General features: G+C 42.0%; 2 protein-coding genes across 2 annotated transcripts in view; both read right to left on the reverse strand.

The window, feature by feature from the left end:
- The window catches only part of Dpys (dihydropyrimidinase), a 75,865-nt gene extending 64,908 nt beyond the window's left edge, over positions 1–10,957 (reverse strand). Inside the window, exon 1 of the mRNA XM_090339245.1 lies at positions 10,656–10,957. Coding sequence (XP_090195371.1) covers positions 10,656–10,925 — 270 coding nt within the window. The 5' untranslated portion in view covers positions 10,926–10,957. The remainder of the gene's footprint in view (positions 1–10,655) is intronic.
- Positions 10,958–17,688: 6,731 nt separating this feature from the next.
- Positions 17,689–21,412, reverse strand: part of Lrp12 (LDL receptor related protein 12) — a 55,646-nt gene continuing 51,922 nt past the window's right edge. The window contains exon 7 of the mRNA XM_090339246.1: positions 17,689–19,945. Within this exon, the coding sequence (XP_090195372.1) occupies positions 19,082–19,945 (864 nt within the window). The 3' untranslated portion in view covers positions 17,689–19,081. The remainder of the gene's footprint in view (positions 19,946–21,412) is intronic.

Here is a 21,412-nt window from a genome sequence, read left to right on the forward strand (position 1 = left end):
CCAGTTTATCCTCTTTTGGGTAGCAGGAGAGCCCATGCTGTCTCCAGTGCAAATTCAGTGGAGTGTAAATCATGATAAATGTGAGTCATCACATTACATAATACAAGCTTTGACTGAAGAATGTCTGAGGTTGTAGGCAAGTATTGAGAAAATCCCCAATCATTTTCTTCTTCCTCATGGTGTCATCATATCTCATGTCCAAGCTCTTTCTCAAACAGGTGGTTTTGTTTCATGAAACCCCAGTCCATCAACAATTCTGTTCATGGCTTCTGCCAGCCTACTCTGGGCCTGTGAATTTACTCCAGACCTTATCATCACCCATGGATTAATTAAAAGCAGAAGAGCCTGGAGTCCCTGCCTCCAGCTTGCATCTGCCTACTTTGCTCTGACTCTCCCTTCTAGTCTCTTATAGTCTTGTAATTCCAGGAAGAACAGCTCATAACATCCCCAAGGAAATGAAGAGCAGAGACTTGCTCAAATTAGAGGACAATCACCTACCCCAGGCTGTACCCTGGTACAGAAAACTACCTATACAAATCAAATGATCACAGCAGTGATGGCTTCTCTGTGGAATCAGACTGACATGACTGAGGATCAACCAGACCAGTTTGCCTAGGATTGTTTAACTACAGGTATCTCATCTCCTGCCCCAATTCTTCCCCTATTTAAGACTAAAGCTCATATCTATACAGTGAGGATGGGCTGAAACACTTTGTGTCCATGCCACATAATAAGTCTATTATTATTCTCTGTCCTCCACCAATGGGGTGAATAACCAGAGTCAGCATGTGAATTCTGGGAGTTGGGCTTTTGGTCTAGGGCTGTGGCTACAAGCCCTGTACTTCCTCCATCTTCTTAGGATCGACTAGCACAGTGGAGTGAAAAAGAGAGAAGGATAAGGAAAGAGGAAAGGACAGAATCAATCACAGAGAAGGTATGCTTCTGAGTACATCAAGTATATGGTCAAAGTGCACATCCTCCTCATCCTCACAGCTACTTCCTTGACTTCTTGTTCCTTTTGCTTTTTTTTTAGGCAGGATGTTTTTGGGGGGTGGGATGGGGACTACTCCTGGGGCTGAACTCGGGGTCTAAGCTCTACACCTGAGCCTCTCTACTTAATGTTAACATTCTGCCACTTAAGCCACACAGCCACTTCTAGATTTTTCTGTGTATGTGGTACTGAGGAATCTAACCCAAGGCATCAGGCATGCTAGATACGCACTCTACCACTAAGCCACATTCCCAGCCCTTCCTTTTGCTCTTGAAATGAAGAATAATAGTCATGCTACCCAGAAGGTTCTTTATAAGCTTACCTTTAGCTCTCTCCTTAGCTTTCTATCCAGTCATTCTCTGCCAACTTATTATCTCCACATTAGTAATGCTACCCTGTGTTCTCTTACACATTTGAGTCTCTTTCCACCTCAGAGAAGGCACTCTTGCTATGCTTTTGCTCTTCCTAGGCTAGTGATTCTTCCTCCTCCCCCCTCACATGGAGATTTGAACCCAGAGCCCTGCACATTAAGCAAGCACATTTTTTCCCTTTTCTTTTCTTTCTTTCTTTTTTTGGTTGGTCATGGAAATTGAACTCTGGGCCTGGATGTCCTTTCTGTTTTTGTTTTTGTCCATTGTAGAGCTTGAAATCAGGGCCTTGGCAGTGTCCTGAGCCTCTTTGAGCTCAAAGCTAGCATTCTACCACTTGAGTCATAGCATCACTTATGGCATTTTAAAAGTTGTTTTTATAGGGCCAGGAGTTTGCCTAGCATGCACGAAGAACCAGGTTCGATTCCTTGGCACCATATACATAGAAAAGGCCGGAAGTGGTGCTAAGGCTCAAGTGGTAGAGCTTTAGCCTTGAGAAAGCCCATGGACAGTGCTCAGGCCCTGAGGTCAAGCCCAGGACTGGCAAAAAAGCTAAGTTGTTATTATAAAACTAATATGTAGAGGGGCTACAGTTTATATCAGTCAGGTAAAGAATGCATTTCTGTTTGGACAATGGCACTCCTTCCCATCACATTTTTTTTTTAATGTGGGGAAATTTCCTTCATCTTCCAGGCTTAATTGGTGTTTGCATCCCCTCATGCCCATTACCGTGGCTAGCCTAAAAATATCCTCATATTTATGAGCAATCAGGGGAATAAAGAGCGGCGGCACTAATTTTTCCCAAAGTTATGAATTAGAATAATAATAATTCATTTTCCAGCAGCAAACTGGAAAAGCTGTGTAAGTTGTGGGTTCCTGGGAAATACTGTTTCCCAGGACACACAATTGCTAGCTCTGGCCATGTGATATCCTGGATGCCCTCATGTTGATATGAAAAGAAGACCCTGAGCCTATCTAACTCCTGGTGCTGTGCAAAGCCTACCACATGACCAGTGGTCGCCAAAACTCCAAAAAAAAAACCACATTAGTGTACTTCTGGTTCTGTCTCAAAAAATTTATTCATTTTTTCCCCATTGTGGGACTTATCATCTGGGTCTGGGCACTGTCCCTGAGCTCTTTAGATCAAGACCACAGCCCTAGCCCTTGAGCCACGGTGCCACTTCTGGTTTTTTAGTGGTTAGTTGGAGATATGAGTTGTGCTTAGGCTGGCTTTGAACTGTGATCCTCAGCTCTCAGCCTCTTGAGTAGCTAGAATTACAGGTGTGAGCCACCGTACCCAGCTAAAATTTCTTCATTCCAAAACAAAGGGTGAAAGCTGGGTACCAATGGCTCATGTGTGCAATCCTAACTACTCAGGAGACTGAGATCTGAGGGATGTAGTTCAAAGCCAAGCTGAGCAGGAAAGTCTGTGAGATTCTTTTCTTCAATACACTGCCGAAAAAGCCAGAAGTGAAGCTGTGGTTCAAGGAGTAGAGTGCTGGCCTTGAGCAAAAGAAGTTCAGGGACAGTACCCAAGTCCTAAGTTCAAGTCCCAGAACACACACACACACACACACAAGAAACAAAAGAGAAAAGAAAAGAAAGGTTGGATTTTAGTCAATGAAAAGCTCACTTTTTAGGGTTTTGCTTTTATGTGGGAACAAATCCTCAAAGCTCAGAAACTCATGACTATAAATATTCAATTTCTCTACTAGGGGAAAATCAAATACCACTGAAAATGCAGAGTCCTGACTCACATGTGTGAAGAGACCTCAAAGAGGTACTGAGGCCCAGATGCTGGGAAGTTGCCAAGACTCATTTATCAGCCATGTCACCTGCTCAGAAACAGCCTGGTGATGCAAACCATGACCAAACTGGTGGCCAATGAGAGGGGAAAGGCCACATGTCACCTAGTCTTCAGTGTGACTCAAGAGCAGGCATAATCCAAACTGAAGTCAACAAGGTCCAATATAATGCACATAATGAGTTACTATAGAAACTCAAGCTACAGGTGGTTTTACCTCCAGCCTTGCTGCCTGAGGAGCCCATGCATGGATTGCCTCTCTATAACTCCAAAATTGACTATAATGCCTGGCATATAGTGGATATGCAATAAGTACTTGTTGGGCAAATTAATGACGGAAATCTAACTACCATCCTCAAAAATCCTTAGCTTGGAGTTGTTTATTACTTGGTAGATAATAGTTCAAAATATACTGCTATAGCTTCAGAATTATTTTGAATTGGATATTGAGTATAACTTTTCTCATATTATGAAAAAATTCATGTCTAAACTACCGGCACTGAGCAAAAGGCAGAGAAGGATGGGAGGAGCTGTGAAATAAAATGTATGGAGTACTTGAGTATGAACATCTTCCTCTGAATGGCCCAAAGGTTTACTGTGTAACTTTTAAATAGTCATTCAAGAAAAATATGCAATTACCAATCACCAGGCTTGGAATATGCAAGCTGTTCACACAAAAGAACAGTCCCAACCTCAGCCTTGCTTGTGATTAATGAAATCATCTTTAAAAAAAGAATGAACAAAGCCAGATGCCTAATGGCTCATGCCTGTAATCCTAGCTACTCAGGAGGCTGAGGTCTGAGGAGCGCAGTTCAAAGCTAGCCCAGGCACCAAAGTCCATGAAACTCTTATCTCCAGGAAACCACCAGAAAACTGGAAATGGTGCTTGCTGAGGCTCAAGTGGAAGAATGTCAGCCTTGAGCTAAAGAGATGCCAAGAGTTCAAGCTCCATGACCAAAAACGAACCAAACAAACAAAAAGAATGAACAAATGCTTCATTTTCCTACTAAACTGGCATACATTTTGTTTTGAAGCCAACATCTGCCAATGGCCAGGATGCAGTGATGTGGAAATACACAGGAGCAGAGATTTCCCAGAAAGCTGGGTATCTGACTTGTCTGTTTTCAGCACTCATTGCACTCTGGGTGATTTTGAATATAATAATCAAGAACGTGGACAGTGATTTACATACCTAGATTCTGTCCCAACTTTGCTATATACTAGTAACAAAACTAGACACAACCATAATACTTGCTATGGAGAAGATTGTAGGTGTGAGCCACCAGCACTGGACTCCATAATGTATTTTTTACAGTATACCCTTCCCCTTTGGTGATATTGGGATTGAACTCAGAGTCTCATGGTTGCTAAGCAGACAGCACTTGAGCTACACGCCAAGTTACTTTTGAGAGACAGGACATATGTGTGTAGTGTCCTGTCTCTGGGACATCTAGATTGTGATGTCTAAGAACAGGCAGAAAGGAACCTTGATCCCCAAGAGTTTCCAAGGCATTAGGGCCAAGGTGAAGCTTTAAGGACATAGGAAGACGTGGGGAGAGTGTAATGGAGATATACCACTTGAAACAACTGGGTAGAGTTAAAACATCCATCCCCCAATGAGAAAAGTCACAAAGAAAATGGAGGAAAATGTATAATCATAGGTGATTCTGACACAACTTTCTTTTCCTAATTATCGTGCATTTCTTCTTCCAGTGTATCAATTTATGTGGTGAATGTACATTGAATGACTATAATACCTGAACATTTAATTAAGGGCTGGATGATAAGTACAGTGTGTGTGTGGTGAGGGCATGTTAGTGTTTGCATACCAGTCCTGGGACTTGAACTCAGGGCTTGGGTGCTGCTGTCCCTGAACTTCTTTTGCTCAAGGCTAATGTTCTTAACATAAGCCACAACACCATTTCTGCCTTTTTCTGAGTGTTTTATTGGGGATGAGTCTCAGGGACTTTTCTGCCTGAGATAGCTGTGAACAGCGGTCCTCAGATCCCAGCCTTCTGAGTAGCTTCGTTATGAGTGTGTGTGAGCCACCAGCATGGGCTACACATTGTTTTGTCGTTTTCCAGTGATATGGAGGCTGAAGTCAGAGCCTGTGATTGCTAAGTAGACACTTCACTTGAGCCACACACCCAGTTCTTTCTGCTTTATTTATTATTTATGTGTAGATAGTTATGCATTCTTTCCTTTGGTCAGCCTCTGATTGTGACCCTCTTCTGTCTAGAACCCTCAGAGCTAAGACTACAGGCATGTACTATTCTCTCTGGCTTATTTGGTTGAGATGGAGTCTCAATAACATTTTTACCCTGGCTGGCCTCAGATCTTGATTCTCCTGATCTCTGCTTGCTAAGTAGCTGAGATTATAAGCAACGGCCACTACATCCAGACCCAGATATTTTAAGAATAGGAAGAAATCTAAAAAGTCCATCACAGAACACCTAGCCTATTGTGATGCACTTTATCTGGACTACTAGCATATAATTGATATAATCCATGCAGCTGACTCACATTTGTCAGCATGAGTTAATAATAAATAGAGTAATGAACTTTAAAAAGGAAGCCGCAACGTGATACTTTTTATCAAGATGAGGCCGGGCTCGCCTCGAATCAAGATCCTCTAACCTCTGACTCTCAAGTAGCTGGGATTATAGACATGAGCCTGTCTTTTGCTATTTATATAACCTTTGTTATTTATATAACATTTAACAATATTTCTTTTTTCATATATTTTATTGTAATTAATAGAAAGGTTACATTATAGTCACCAGGTAGAAGGTGAATTACTTCACAAGCATTGATACCCTTTCTCATGTCTTGGTCCCCATTTCCCTCCTCCTTAACAATATTTCTTTGAGTTGATTATACACAACCAAAGCCTCATTTCCTAGACAAGCGATTGTTGAGAACCCTATAGGCCATTGCAGGGTTGACCACCGAGCTTTTCACCAAAGCCAGCCCTGGAGAGCAACAGCAAAGGGGATTTCCAGGTTGTGAAGCACAGTTCTTCCAAAAGATGAGAAAACTCTACATACAACCACAGGTGTGGCTTAGATGCATGCCTTTTTACCAAAAAGTTCCAAAGCAAAGTGTAATTTCCTTCATCAATAATTATAAGAAATTAGTTCTTTACCAAAAAATGAAGAAGAAGAAGAAGAAGAAGAAGAAAAAGAAAAAGAAGAAGAAAAAGAAGAAGAAGCAGCAGCAGCAGTAGCAAAGCAATCTGTACATTTTTGTTGTTGTTGTTAACATGATTCCACTGCCTGTACCAACTCTATTGGGTTCTGAATACGAGTCCACTTCAGACTATGTGCATATATATATAATTGTATTATATATTATGTATAACTATATATGAATCCATATATATTTATATGGATTTATCCATATAAATCCATATATATTTATATTTGAAAACTTGCTGAACTCATAATTCATACTCTTTGCTTTTATTATGAAAGTCTGAATTCTTTCAAGTTTATTGAATTCACAATTCCCAGTGAATTAGAAATTGCATTGTCCTTCCTCAAGAAGACCACTGTATATCCCATACAGAACAACAAAATGAAATATAATTTCTTTAAACAGAATGCAATTTCCATTAGTTATATCAGATAGAAAGCTTTTACCTGTAATTAAGTAAATCCATTACAGGCTTTAAACCAATGTCTGACATGAATTAGATTTACAAAGTATGTAACCTTTAGTTGACCTGTGTTTCTTTTTTTTTTTTTAAATTGGGTCCCATCACAGTCCAGTAATCAATAAACAGAATACCACAAACAATATCCCTTCTACTTTTCAGATATTATAAATGATCAGCATGGTGTTTGCTGAAAGCAAATAGCTTTTGGTCTAACCTTTCAGGGCCCATCTCCTGAAAGCGTGATATATCATCTTTACTTTATGGCTTTCTGTATTTAAGGTATCCTTGGAGATGATGTGACTATAAATGAATGTACCAATGCCTTACAAATATAATACTTGTGGTATCTATTTATTGTGATAACCTTAACTGCTTCCAGTTTGTATTTGCTGAGGATGACTCTTTATGTTTGAGAAACCCAGCTTCCATTAACATGTAATGTACACAGCTTCCCCATCTATCACTTTTCTCTCCTAACACATCTGAATGTCAGGGGTTTTCCAAAGCCATAAGGCCTAATAGGTAAGAGCTCTGTTAATGGAGTCGGGCAAGGACAAATTTGAAAAACCCCACTTAGTAAGTGTGTACCCTTGGACAGGTAACTTGTCTCAATTTCCTTTGTGGCAAAGACAGCTAGTGCCACGTGGGGGTGTAAGAAGATGATGTACAATTTAGTGTAATGGCTGGTACACAGCAGACACTTGATCATGCTACTTCACAGTGTTACCAATAATACACTTGGCAAGTTTCAATAACTACAAGCCATGTAATACAAAAAACACCAGTGTGCCTGAACCAGAGACCTAACGATATCCTTGAGAATTATTGAAAGACTAGGAAAGAAGGCAAAGGAACTCCATAGCACCATCCTTTCAGAACTCAGCTCTCATGTAGTGCTTTTGGGTATTTACGCTTGTTTCCTGGGGAGCCTCCTCTTTTTGAGGGGTGGAGTAGAGCCATTATCACCCAAGATCCAATCAACTAATTCCTGGGAGTTCTGTACTAACTAAACCTTCCACCTTTCTCCCTCAGATCTGGTCATTCCTGCTTCAGATCCTAAGTGCATAGAGTAGGAGTTTTTGTTTACTGCTTTGACCTGTAAAACCACACTAGTTGACAACAGGCTATCACATGTCACAAGGCCTCACCTTCTCAGGGAGCCAGGACACACGTCTCTATGCTAGAACAATTCCAGAAATGTCCCAGGAACAGATAAGAAGTCACCAACTTCAACCAGGTCTGGGGCTCTGGGGACTCACCTCACAGCTGACCTTGAGAAAGTGAAGAGATGCAATATGCCACCCGTTCCTAAGCTGCTTCAGCTGGATGGAATGGGGAGGGGGAAGAGATCAGAAGGAGAGGAAGGAGATCAGAAGGAGATTGGAGGAGGAGGAGGAGGCTGTTTCAGGGCCAGCTGCCTATATAGTCAAGACAATGTTCTGCCATCAGCGAAACATTTTGTTAATAATCTGTGATAATGAAACTCACACCATAACCAAACATGGAGTACAAAACTTACACACATACATACATACACACCCATATTCAAATACATATGCACAACACAATTTTACTGTTCATTAAAAATCATAAAGACAGGGCCTGGAGTTTGGCCTAGTAGTAGAGTGCTTTGCCTAGCATGCATGAAAACCCAAGTTCAATTCCTAGGTACCATATAGAAAAAGCTAGAATGGCTCTGTGGCTCAAGTGCTAGAGCTCTGGCCTTGAGAAAGCCCAAGTACAGTTTGAGTACAGTTTCCTGAGTTCAAGTCTCAGGACTGGCACATACACAAAAAAAATCGTAATGGCAGTGCAACAAAACATGGGTGATTGTTTAGGAGGAGAATCTTGTAGAGGGACTATTTTTTCTTTCTATTTATCTATAATCATGAGTTGGCCTGACAGTTGATAACTTCACATGTGAACAGAGTTCACTATGTTTTAGCAGAGGAGGAAAAGGTGTATTCAAAACAAAGTTTTCCAATTTTGAAAGCAGATAGACAATAATTTGTCCTTCACAAAAGAGGATATTGACCTGGTGATACCTGTGAATAATCAGTAACTAGGAAGGAGCGTTGGGAATGTTGGTTTGGACAGCTTGTCCTCTTGGCGTCCAATCCACCTTTCTTCCTTCTTTTCAACACTGGGACCTACCATGGACGACTGGGGGAGTGACGGAATGGAGAATACGGAGGACCAATAATACAACTGCTGGAAATCAAGATGTAACTTAAGTAACGATCATTCAAACTACTCTGGAAGACTGGCCGGTCTGCACCTGACCTACACAGCCTCTTGGGTTCACACTGGAAGGCGAAGTGCTCTGGAAACCAAACACCTGCTCCCCAGGGGAGGCAGCTGTGCCTCAGGGAAATCAACGCGTCCTGGGAGGAAACCATGGCGCAGGAATGGAGAGCAAGGTGGGAGCAGCTCAGGACTGGGAGAATGGAACTTCAGCCTCCTGCCCTGGCAAAGCTGCCCTGTCCAGCTCCTGGCCTTGTTTTCAGAAGCACTGCGGCTTCCAGCTTCCTCCCATTGCTTCTGGGCTTTGGGTGGGGAAAGCCACCAAGGTGACCTCCCGCCCTGGGCACCCACACTAAGGCCTATGGAACAGAAGCAGCTGGGATGGGGATCCACAGCCCCGGGGCCCAGCAGGGGGAGGAGAGGGGGGCGCTGCCATCTGGGCGTGAGCATGGTAAACCCCTGAGGTTGCCTTCCTGGACTGTGTTCCCTTTAAAGCCCGCATCTGGGGCACCGCTTCCTCCAGGACCTGGGTGGAGGGGAGGGCTAGGATGGCACGGATGGCTGCCTCAGGCTTCCAGTCCACAGGACCACCTCCAAGTCCCGCAGTGTCTCCCCTGGGAGGAGCTGGGAGAGACAGCTTGAACAAACCAGACTCCAAGCCAGATGCCTGGAATCCTAGCTACTCTGGAGGCTGAGATCTGAGGGTCGGGGTTGTAGGACCGCCAGGCCAGTCAGCGAGACTCCAGCCTCCAGTTAATCACGAAAATAAAGTGGGGGAAACGCTGTGGGAGTGGAGCTGTGGCTCAAGTAGTAGAGGACCAGACCCTGAGTGCAAGCCTTAACACCATCACACCGCGCACGCGCACACAGACACACAGACACACACACAGACACACAGACACACAGACACACACAGACACACACAGACACACACACAGACACACACACAGACACACAGACACATACACAGACACACAGACACACACACAGACACACACAGACACACAGACACACACACAGACACACACACAGACACACAGACACACACACAGACACACACACACACAGACACACACAGACACACACAGACACACACACAGACACACACAGACACACACAGACACACACAGACACACACACAGACACACACAGACACACACACAGACACACACACAGACACACACACAGACACACACAGACACACACACAGACACACACAGACACACACAGACACACACAGACACACACACAGACACACACAGACACACACACAGACACACACACAGACACACAGACACACACACAGACACACAGACACACACACAGACACACAGACACACACACACACAGACACACACACACACACACACACACACACACACACACACACACACACACAGCATCTCTGTGGGCTTGCGCTGCACACCGGGGAGAGGGGCGTTTCAGGAGCGCATGCTGCCAGCTCGCCAAGTTACCCGCAGGGGGGGGACCCCATGACGAGGCGCTCCCGCAGTGACCCCCACTCCCCGGGGCAGGTCCCCGAGGCCCCTGTCCCCGGCCCCCCCCCCCGGGCGCGGGCGCGGCGGGTACCTTGGTGCCTTGGTGGAAGTCGTCCACGGACGTGGAGCCCATGAAGGGGAACTGCATGTGCGTGTGCGTGTCGACGCCGCCCGGCAGGACCAGCTTGCCCGCCGCCTCCAGCACCCGCAGCTCCCCGGCGGCCGCGTCCCCCAGCGCCGGCCGCAGGTCGCGGCCCAGCGCCCGCACCACGCCGTCCTCCACCAACACGTCGGCCACCTGCGAGGCGTCGTCGTTGACCACGCGGCCCCCGCGGATGAGAAGGCGCCGGGGCGCCGCCATGGCCCAGGGAGCGCGGGAGAGAAGGGGCTGCGTGGAAGTTCTCGATTCTGCTGGGGAGGGAGGGTTTTGAACCGGCCACAGGTGCGGGCTCCGCCCCCGTCCCCACCCCCGGGAGGGCTGGGCAGGAGCCAAGGCCAGGACCGCACCAGCCCGCGGCCAGCCCGGCGCTCAGGCCCAGGCGCCCTGCGGGGCTGAGTCACTTTGATGGGGCAGTGGCAGGTACTGGAACTCTAAAGACCCAGGTTCAGCCGGGCACTGGTGGCTTTTGCCCTCGCTATTCAGGAAACTGAGATCTGAGGATGGCAGTTCAAAGCCAACTCCAGGCAGGGAAGTCCCTGAGACTCTTATCTCCAGTTAAGCACGAGAAAATCAGAAGTAGCACTGTGGCTCAAAGTGGGACAGCGCCCAGGCCCTGAGTTCAAGCTGCACAACCCACAAGAAGAAAAGGAAGAAAGATTTTTCACAACTTGAGATCTGTGATTAAATCCTTGATCCCTTTTTCTTTTCTTGACTCTTTTGGTTCCTTACCTTTTGAATTTATTAACTTAATTTGCTTAAGTAATATATCGATTCATTTTTTTTTGTTGCCACGCTTGAACTCAGGGGCTGTTGCTAAGCTTTTTCACTCAAGTTCTGCTCTATCTATCTATCTATCTATCTATCTATCTATCCATTCATCCATCCATGACCTATCCATTCATCTATCCTTGTATGTGTTCATATGTTTATAATTTAGATCTAACTTCCACATGAGAGAAAACATGAACTATTTATCTTTCAGAGCCTAACTTACCTCACTTAACCACAACACCAAAACATTAGGTCCATTCATTTCCCCTGGCTTCCTTTAGACTGGAGTGATACTTTCTTTGAGCTGGAAGATTAGATGTCACACATAACCTCAAAGATGGCAGTTTCAGTAGTGGCATGCAAAGTATTGTTACTAAATTTACTGGAACTTTAGATTGCCTAACTCTTAAAAATTAGAAAGCATCAATAAGATAAAGTCCTATAAATTTGGCTGTCAAGCAGGGAACATTAAGAAAAAAAAAAAAGAAAAAGAACCAAGAAGGTTATGTAATTTTGTCAAGGAATCTTTTTGTGTGAAGGTAGAAGGGGGTAATTATGCACATAATAAAACTCCTACGAGCTGTGCAAGTCAACGTTATCCTAGAGAATAAGATTAGGTATGAGTACGCCTATGATGCCCTTTCTGAAGCTGTCAGTGAATGATTTCTAAGGTTTCGTTATCCTGGACGTTTTATATCATGCAATTCCCTGCAAGGTACCACAAAACACACCTCGCTGCAACGTACCACAAAACAAACCTCACATTTAATTAACTCAAAGTATTGTGAGGAAACAGGGCTTGTCAAATGTCATGAAGGCTGGAGGAAATGTCTCGCTAAGATTCGAAATAACAGGAGAAAGAGGAGGAAATTCAGGAATTGCTGGCTGGCTGAACAGAAAGGGCGGCCTCCCCTTTCTAGCCATGGTTCCACACCCACATCTTGTAGGGTGAGAAGTTGAACCTAAGCAAACATGCTGAGGAGAGGTCTGGTCCTGGGTACACATTAGCCTCATTATTTTATTTTTATTATTAAGTTTTTGTCTCATTCAACCATTGTTTTACCTAGGGCTGTCAATCCCCTGGTCCATGCAAGGATGGAATTCTCTGCAGGTTCTGTTTATTTCTGGCCAGAGATGGAAGTGCAGCCAGGAGGTCTGCAGCACAGAAGTGGGGGAACTAGAATGAAGAATTCGAAGGAGGAGTCTGGTCCTGGCTTTGAGGTCAGGTTCTGATATGAAAGTTGGGTAATTTGCCTGCACACAGGGCTTCTGTCTCTCCAGCTGAAAGATGAGATCCACGTTGATGAGTGCTTGTAAGACTTACACTTCACTCTCTGAGACTTGGGTGAATCTGGTATCAGAGAGTGTCTGGTGTTTTTCTAAATGGAACTTTTTATCAAGTTCCATGGAGTGGCCTGGAGTAGCCTTGTTTTTTAGATGGAGGACATTTTATTTCTGATTCTTCCTCCTGCATCAAGCAGATTGGACACATTTGGAAAGGCAGTTGTTAGTAGTTGTAGTCTCTGCAGCTGTATTAGGGGTGAGATATGTAGGAAACGCTGTGGTTAAGGCCTTTATACATGTGGCTTCCCATAACATTTGGCCCATTTCCCTGTTTATCCCTTCCATTGAGTAAGGAAGGAAGTTTGTTCTCACTGTGGATGTGTTAAAAACTTGCCAGTGCTTGGCAAAGGAACTGTTCAGTGATGCTGGCCAAGGCAGCCAGGACTGGTCACTTGTGAGGGTTTTATTCTGAGGGTATTCATCCTGATGCCCTGCTCCCAGTGAGAAAGCAGTTGTCCTGAGGATAACAATACATATATATATATATATATATATATATATATATATATATATATATAGTGTACCAGCAGTGGTAGCTACGGTTTCCTGGGACTCACCTTTAGTCAGTACTGGGCTAAATGTTTTACCTACATTACGTAACCCTCAAGATATCTATTTGAGCTTGGAAGGAGCTCTGCCTTTGAAACGTGATCCTTTTGAGGCTATGATTTCCTTAGGTTATTCGGAAGCAAAAATGGGAGGGCAGAGCTTTCATCCGGGAACCTATCACTTATGCACCAGTAACTGTGCTCTCCAAAGCCAGTTTACCAGGGTCTACTTCTACTCCGAAAACTCACCCCCCCCAACTTGGCAGCAAGTGTTCCTATCCAGACAGAAAACCACCAAAAGTTGAATGTACCAGGACTTGATACTTTTTTGGGGGAGGGGATTTTTGGAAGATCTGATTTCAGCCAGAAGAGCTGACATTGTATCAGTCCTTATAACACTGTACTAGCATAATGGGAGACATGATACAAGTAAGACTGATGACCTAGATGTCAGGAGACAGCTCAAAACCATGAGCTGGTGAAAATCAGCGAAAGTGTGCTTCCATCTGTCTGTGCTTTTCTCCCCATTCCCGTTGCTATTGGATCTGTTCCTCTTTGCAAGCATCATTTCCTCACCACCTCATTTTACTACGCTTAAGTTTCTCAAATGTAAATTGCAGGAATTGAGCTCTGTATCTTTCCCCATTTCATTAACAATGTTCTTCACATTAAACAAATACTTATTGCAGGGTTTCACCCCTATCAGCCTAGCTACTCAGGAGGCAAGATCTGAGGATCATGGTTCAAAAGCCAGCTGAGGAAAACAAATTGGTGAGATTCTTTGTTCCAAATAGCAAAAAAAAAAAAAAAAAAGCCAGAACTAGAGGTGTGGCTCAAGTGGTAGAGCACCAGCTGCGAGAAGAGCTTATTAACTTTTTATCTGCACATTGTCCTCATTGCAGTGTGGGCCTGCATGGTGGGCTTTTGGTGTTTTGTTCATGTTAATAAGGTAGCAAGAGTCTCATTTAAACTTTTTTGCAGTTACAAGTAAAGCTTTCATATTATTTGTTTCTTAAAATTATATTTATAATGGATTTTAGTACACAAATATATGTGTGTGTGTATATATATATATATATATATATAATTTCTACGTGAGACTACAGCTAAGAAGGCTAGCTAGTACTTAGTTTTATCACAAGCTAGTTTGGTCATTCCCCCCCCCCCCCACCCCAGTCTTTACCCTCCTAACTTCACTTCAGTGGCCAACGAATTTGTTGAGACAATAATAAAGTTACCTATTCCTATTCTCAGTCATTTATTTTTCAATCCAATCATTTGATTTCAAGGTAGTTTGAGTGTTATCAAACAAATCATTCATCTAGTTGAGTTGCAAAGTCATTGTAATGCCTGACATCTACCACTAGATGGCTATTTTTTTCTTTTGCAGGGATCTCAGGTGCCAGACAAATAAGTATTCTACTACTTACTGATCCACACCCCAGCCCTTAAATGGCTTCCTAAGACTACTATGGCTTAGGGTTACTCTTGCCATCAAAAAATGGTGTCAGGCCTGAGGTCTCAGCATCTATATTGATATACAGTTGTTATCCTATCTTCAAATTGAAAAGGAAAATGTCTCATTTGTTCCTTTTAATATGAATCACACTCATGCACAGGCACACACTCCTTTATATTACAAAATTAGGGATTTCCTGGTTTATACGTTCTTTACACTAAGCAAGGTTCTCTGAGAAGGATTTAAAGAGTATATAGGTTGAACTTACAAAGGTTTATTAGTGAGAGTTCTTTAAATAATAAGTCTGTTTTCCATTTCTAATGTTACCATTCATATATCAATAACTTACATAATTATATTCAGGTAATTAGCTTTGATATCAACTATACTTGAGTAAGATACATACTTGGAACTGTTTGTGTGTGTCAATCTCAAAATGTTAAGTGTTACATAAATAAGAGAAAAGGGAGAAAGAGGAGATTATTCAATCACTAATTTTAAAATATCTTGAAAATTCTTTTCATTCTTCTGATGAAAGATTAATGCATATATCACTGAAAATCTGAATAAATGACATTTTATGAATAAGAGATTGGCACTGCCATAAAAATTGTGTTTTCAACAAGCCTTTCTAAAGACTAAGAAAAATATTAATTAGAAATGAAGTGAAAAATAATTACGCAAGGCAGTAATACACAATAACTCAAATGACCCTTCATTTATATGCAGTTAAACCTAAGAAATCTTCATGGGTTAGAGCAACTCTCAAGTCATAGCTATATTTTTGGAGTTGAACAGGCTTTACAGGAGAAAGAAACTGTATGGACTATTCTTCCAGTACTTCAGAGTTTGTAGTAAAATCATGTTGATTTGGGATATCGTCTCATTCCTGTAAGGGTTTGAGAAAGAGGAAGACACAGGGGAAGTAGAGGCAAAGGAAAGTTTATTAGCGTACACTCTGGGTGAACCCTCTGGTTGGGACCAGAGAGGTTGCATGCTGGGGTTTTTATAGGCAGGGGAAGAAAACTATTTTCAGCTTGTGGAGACTGTGATTCAGTCAACATCATGCAGGTGCAACTGAGTAGGCACAATTAGCATTGTACAAGGCTACTGGACCACAGCCATTTTTCTCTGCTGCCACTTTAGCTGCCCTGACAATACCCAGTGGCCCAACAATTCCAAGTTCCACGAGGCCTGCAGTTAACACTCAGGGCAGGAGCATGGACACAGGTCCCTTCTCTTCCCACCAGGCCCTGTCTGCCTTGTCGGAGGCCTGGTAGTCTTTCATGTGGGCATCCCAGCTTCTGGGCAGCTTCATTGTCCCACAGAGACAAATCAAGACAAGGCACCAGGCAGCCAATATAGGTGGGCCATTTGAGAGTAAACTCTAGGATTCTAGGTGCCAAAAATGTAGTCTAGAAGTGGCTCAGAACCATTCATATCTGTATCTCCTTGACTGCTCCACTTAAGGTGTTCAATTCAATAATATTTATAGTTTTATAAATTTATATTTGTAAATATATATTACATTATAATCAATATAAATGTGTAGTTTTTAACTCCACTTAAACTGATTTTGGCACATTTTCATTAACCTCCAAAGAAGCCTCAGGCCCACTGTTCAAGATGCCTGCAGTCTGACTAGCCTTCATAGAATGACTTGCTATAGGCCTTGACCTCCTTTTCTTAAGAGCATTGACTTCAGAAACTAACTTGCATGTGCACATTTTTGCTTTGCCCAGTGAAAATATTTTCTCCCAGTCTCTTGCTGGCATTGTTCGGAAGGACCTAGAACCATCCCTTTCAATGCAACATTCCCCCAAACAATGCCCAATTCTTTAGTCTCCATGGGAGAATGGGAGGCTAACTTCAATTAGAGACAATTAGCATACATAGAGAAGCTAATCAACATTGATGAGACTTGCCCTAATGTCCTCCAGTACTTTCTACTGACTCATCCTAGTTCTTAAAAACCCCAGTCTTTTTCCCTCCCCTTGTACTCTTAATCTCCCTTGCCTGTTTAAAGCTCTTCTGTGCCCTTTCCCTTTGCCATTCACCTTCTCTCAAACTCCTTTACCCTTCCTTCCTTAGATTTAAGCAAACACTAATTTACTTTCCCTTTACCTCGTCTTTTCTCAAGTGTTTCGAGTATCTAGGATTATGTTGCTCATGGCTTCTGTTAGTTATATATGTATCTACTATGATATGGACATTTGGATAATGTTTCTATGAATGGGTAAACACTTTTTTGTGTGGACATTTCCATTTCCTGGGTATATATTTATAAGTGGAATTTCTGGTTCATATGGTAACTATTTAAATTGTGAAGCAAGCCCAGCCTGATTTTTAAAAGTGGCTGCATCAATATAAATTGAAACAGTAATGTCTGAGACCTCCAGTCGCCTCCAGAGCTATCTATTTCATTATGCCCACTGTCCATCCTACTGATAGTTCTTAAGATCTGACCCTTACCCTAATCTTTTTCTTCCCTTTCTAGTTCTGTTCCAGGGTTTCACTGTTTTTTGTTTTGTTTTGCCTGGGGCTTGAACTCAGAGCCTGGACAATATACTGTACAAGTCTAAAATATATTTGTAAATAATTTTTAAAAAGGAATGACTGTGTTAGTATATTATATGAGACACATTAGGGGTAGTTTTCTTAAAAGGCAAAATGATATTTAAATCCAAAGGGAATTTTTCCTTTCAAGTAAACTACTGTTTTACTATAAAGTTAAGGCTGTTATACCTCTTTCCATTTTCTTCTAAATATATTGTATATTGTGAATTTGTACATGTACCTAGATTCAGTAGAAATAAAGAACAACTCTGGTTTAAAAAATACCTCAAGGCAATAAAAAAAATCATTTTAATTTGATACATATTAAAACATTTTAGTCAGTTCTTCCTGACAGCATAACAGGACAAATACACAAGACCTCAAACATGCTTTAAAATGACATTCAGCAAAATATTCAAAATTTAATAAATAGCAATAATCACACACAGATACATTTTTCATACTCAATCAGTAAGCTACTAAAACAGACAGCTAAAGAATAAATAAATAAGATTTAACAATTTAAAAAAATCTGGGATTTTGCAACTCACTATACTTAAAAAAGGGGGGCAATCTGAATTTTAAAATTTGCTTTTTTTCCAGATTATAGCATGACCCCCATGAATAAAATATACTGAAAAAATCACTCTTACAATAATGAAAAGTTTAAATACAACAAATAAATATGAGACAAGCAAAGCAATTTCAAATTGTAATAAAAATGGTCCCCACCCCTCCAGAAAGCTATGGAAATATATAGTTACTGTGGTAGCAAAGAATACCATTTAAAGTGATAGTGCTTGTGCACTAAACTCATCTGAGACCTTACGGTTTTAGTGCAAATCCCGAGGGCCCAATACAAGCCTAACCCTAGGTGAGGGAAAGACATGCTCAACTGGAACTTACATGTACCACTGCTGTACAGTTGAAAAAGTTCAAGGTTTAATGCATAGTAGAATATCTTCATCCATTTAATTCTGTCTCAAAATAGAGATGAAAACAGAAATGTGACTTGGGATTTTACCATTTGGTTTGTACCCATATGTGAGTATTAAAGTCAATATTAGAAAATCTATAAAAGGTTTTGTTTTTGCCATTAATTTATCTACCTCTACTTAAATTTCATCTACTGTATATTAAACATAAGAGAAAAATTTTGAGGAAGGTTTTTTTTCCCTTTGATAAATGCATATTATGATGAAATTCAGTAACTGACAAATGTTATGCAAACAAGATGAGTATAAGGGTTTTTCTTTTAGTACATTAACAACCTTAACATCTAATGTAATAAGTTATGTATTGGTAAAAGCATAAAAGACTCAATTGGAAAGCATTTTGTACAAACTAATCTTTTTTAACATAGGATGGATAAAATGACAGTGAAATGAGTTTAAGCAGCTGTATTTCTATTGTGAACTACAGTACCAGGATGAAAACAATTACAAACAAATGGAAGAACATTACTGAACAATATGAATACATAATGCAGTTTTAGCTGCTAAAATAGTAAACTCTAAGTTAATAGAGTTACAAGTTTAACCATGCGGGCTAACATATAATAAGAAATCACCCTGCATCTTTTTGTTTTTGTAAACTAAAACTAGTTTAATTGTAACGTTATAAAACAATGAATGGATATTGCTCCAACTTGTATACAATCTCCCTTATGTGATTAGGACCTAACAAAGCAACAAAGCTTCATCATCGCTAGTTTCATTTTTCAGTGTTGCTTCTAAGCAAGTGTCTGGTATCTGGGCAGTATGGACGATACCACAGCCCTCACAGGGGCCATCTCGATTACTTGGCCGTACTCCAGGGCTTGCTGTACTATGTGGTTGCCTAAGGCCTTGTCCTTGATCTGAGGCAAGATCAAGAAGAGGTCTGGAGCAGTCATTGACATCAATGTCTGAAGCTCCATCAGAAATCGGAATTAGCATTTCCACATCATCATCATCTTCTCTTCCATTTACCCCATTATCAAGTTGTCTCAAAGGACTCTGGTTCTGACTTACGGAACTCGATCGACCTAATGTAAACCGGACCCATCGTAGCCCCTGAGTCATACGACTTAAAGCACTGGAAAGCTGGTGCTGTGCTGGGCTCACACTTGGGGGTTCCACACTGTTCACTTCTCTTCCATTATCTGTGTGACCGCCTCGGGTGCTCTGAGTTGAGGAGCTTCCTCCTGCTCCCACCACAGCCTCCACCGCTGTGGTGGGAGGGACTTTTTGGGGCAAAGGTGCTGCAATCCCACCAGAAGCTCCTGCTGTACCTCTTCTCTCACTTTCTGTGTCTGTGTCATCAGACTCCACGGAAAACAAACTTCGGTGAGCATTTCTTTCAGGTTCTCTGCCGGTGTTCTGACTTGGGACAGCCTCCTCTCCATCGGCTGAGACCAAAGCTAATGACCCTGAGTGACGTGATCTTGCAAAATTAAAAATGCGATTCCAGATGTTGCTTGATCTGCCTGCCATAGGCAGCCTGATGGAAGTAAATCCAAGCTGAGATCGTACAGCTAGCCTCAGGTTTTCCAAAACAGAAGCCTAGAAAATAAGAAAAGATCTCAAGTAAAACCAATGTTCTTGTATTAAGAATATGTTGTGGCTAAAAGCTCTTCTACTCATCTTTATTAGGATGGATTAAATTCTCTGGCCTCTATACTGCAGAATCTATGTCTGAATCATGTCTGTTTAAGGTTTCCCTCTTTCCTCTCTCACTTTTTTCCTGGTCTAGCTCTTTCCTCTTGTTCACTCTCTCTAGTACTGAGGCTTAAACTCATGGCTGTGCACTTGTTAGGCTGTATCACATAAACCATGTCCCCAACCTTTTTTATCTTAGTTCTGGACATAGTCTTATGTTGTTGCTTTGGCCTGAGACCCATCTACTCACACTTCTTGTGTAAAATCACAGTGGTACACCACCATCCCCAGCTTATCTGTGGAAATGGCAGCAAGGGAAGAAGAGTGGCTCCTTAAGTTTTTGCTTGGGCTGTCCTTGAACAAAAATTCTTCTGATCTTTGCTTCCTGAGTAGCTAGAAGTACAAAATTTCAGGTGTGGTCTGGACCATGCCCTGCTTTTTTTGATGCGTTCAACTTTACAATGATAGTGTAAAAACTGAAAGGTCTGGGGCCGGGAGTTTGGCCTAGTGGCTAAAGTGCTTGCCTAGCATGCATGAAGACCCGGGTTCGATTCCTCGGTACCACATACATAGAAAAAAGCCAGAAGTGGTGCTGAGGCTCAAGTGGTAGAGCACTAGCCTTGAGAAAGTCCAAGGACAGTGCTCAGGCCCTGAGCTCAAGCCCAGGACTGGCACCAAAAAAAAACAAAAAACAAAAAAACAACTGAAAGGTCTGATGTTTCAAAACCAATTATCCAATTCTAAATATACAGTATATAACAAAGTAGGATACAAAATACTGATACTTTTACAAGTAGAAAGAAAGATAAACCTCTTTCATATGATTTTGCTAAGGCACCAGTGTGAAAATGAGGCCTTTTAATGTGTATTTGTTTGCCAGTCCTGGGGTTTGAACTCAGGGCTTAGGCACTGTTCTTGAGCTTTCTCAAGGCTAGCACTTGAGCCACGGCATTACTTCTGGCTTTTTCTGTATTTGGTACCAAGGAATCGAACCTAGGGCTTCATGCATGCTAGGCAAGCACTCTACCACTAGGTCCCACACACGGCCCATTATTATTATTCTTTTCTTAAAATACAACAAGTTACATTGATTTATCAGGCTGAACTAACACAAATATGTGAGAACTATATTTTACAGATGTGGTTTTCAAGGATTTGTTGAATTAAGGACTACTGAGGCTTTAGGTATATTATTACATCAGCACAATAAAGAAATTAATATATTTGTAATACAGTACAGAAAATAACACAAAGGCATTTGGATTCCATCTTGATCTTTTTTTTTTTTTTTTTTGCCAGTCCTGTGGCTTGAACTCAGGGCCTGGGCACTGTCCACAAGATCACGTCTGGCTTTTTCTGTGTACATGATAA

The sequence above is a fragment of the Megascapheus bottae genome, chromosome 9 (assembly GCF_031878675.1).
Source record: "Megascapheus bottae isolate mThoBot1 chromosome 9, mThoBot2.hap1, whole genome shotgun sequence".
In the NCBI taxonomy this organism is placed as follows: domain Eukaryota; kingdom Metazoa; phylum Chordata; class Mammalia; order Rodentia; family Geomyidae; genus Megascapheus; species Megascapheus bottae.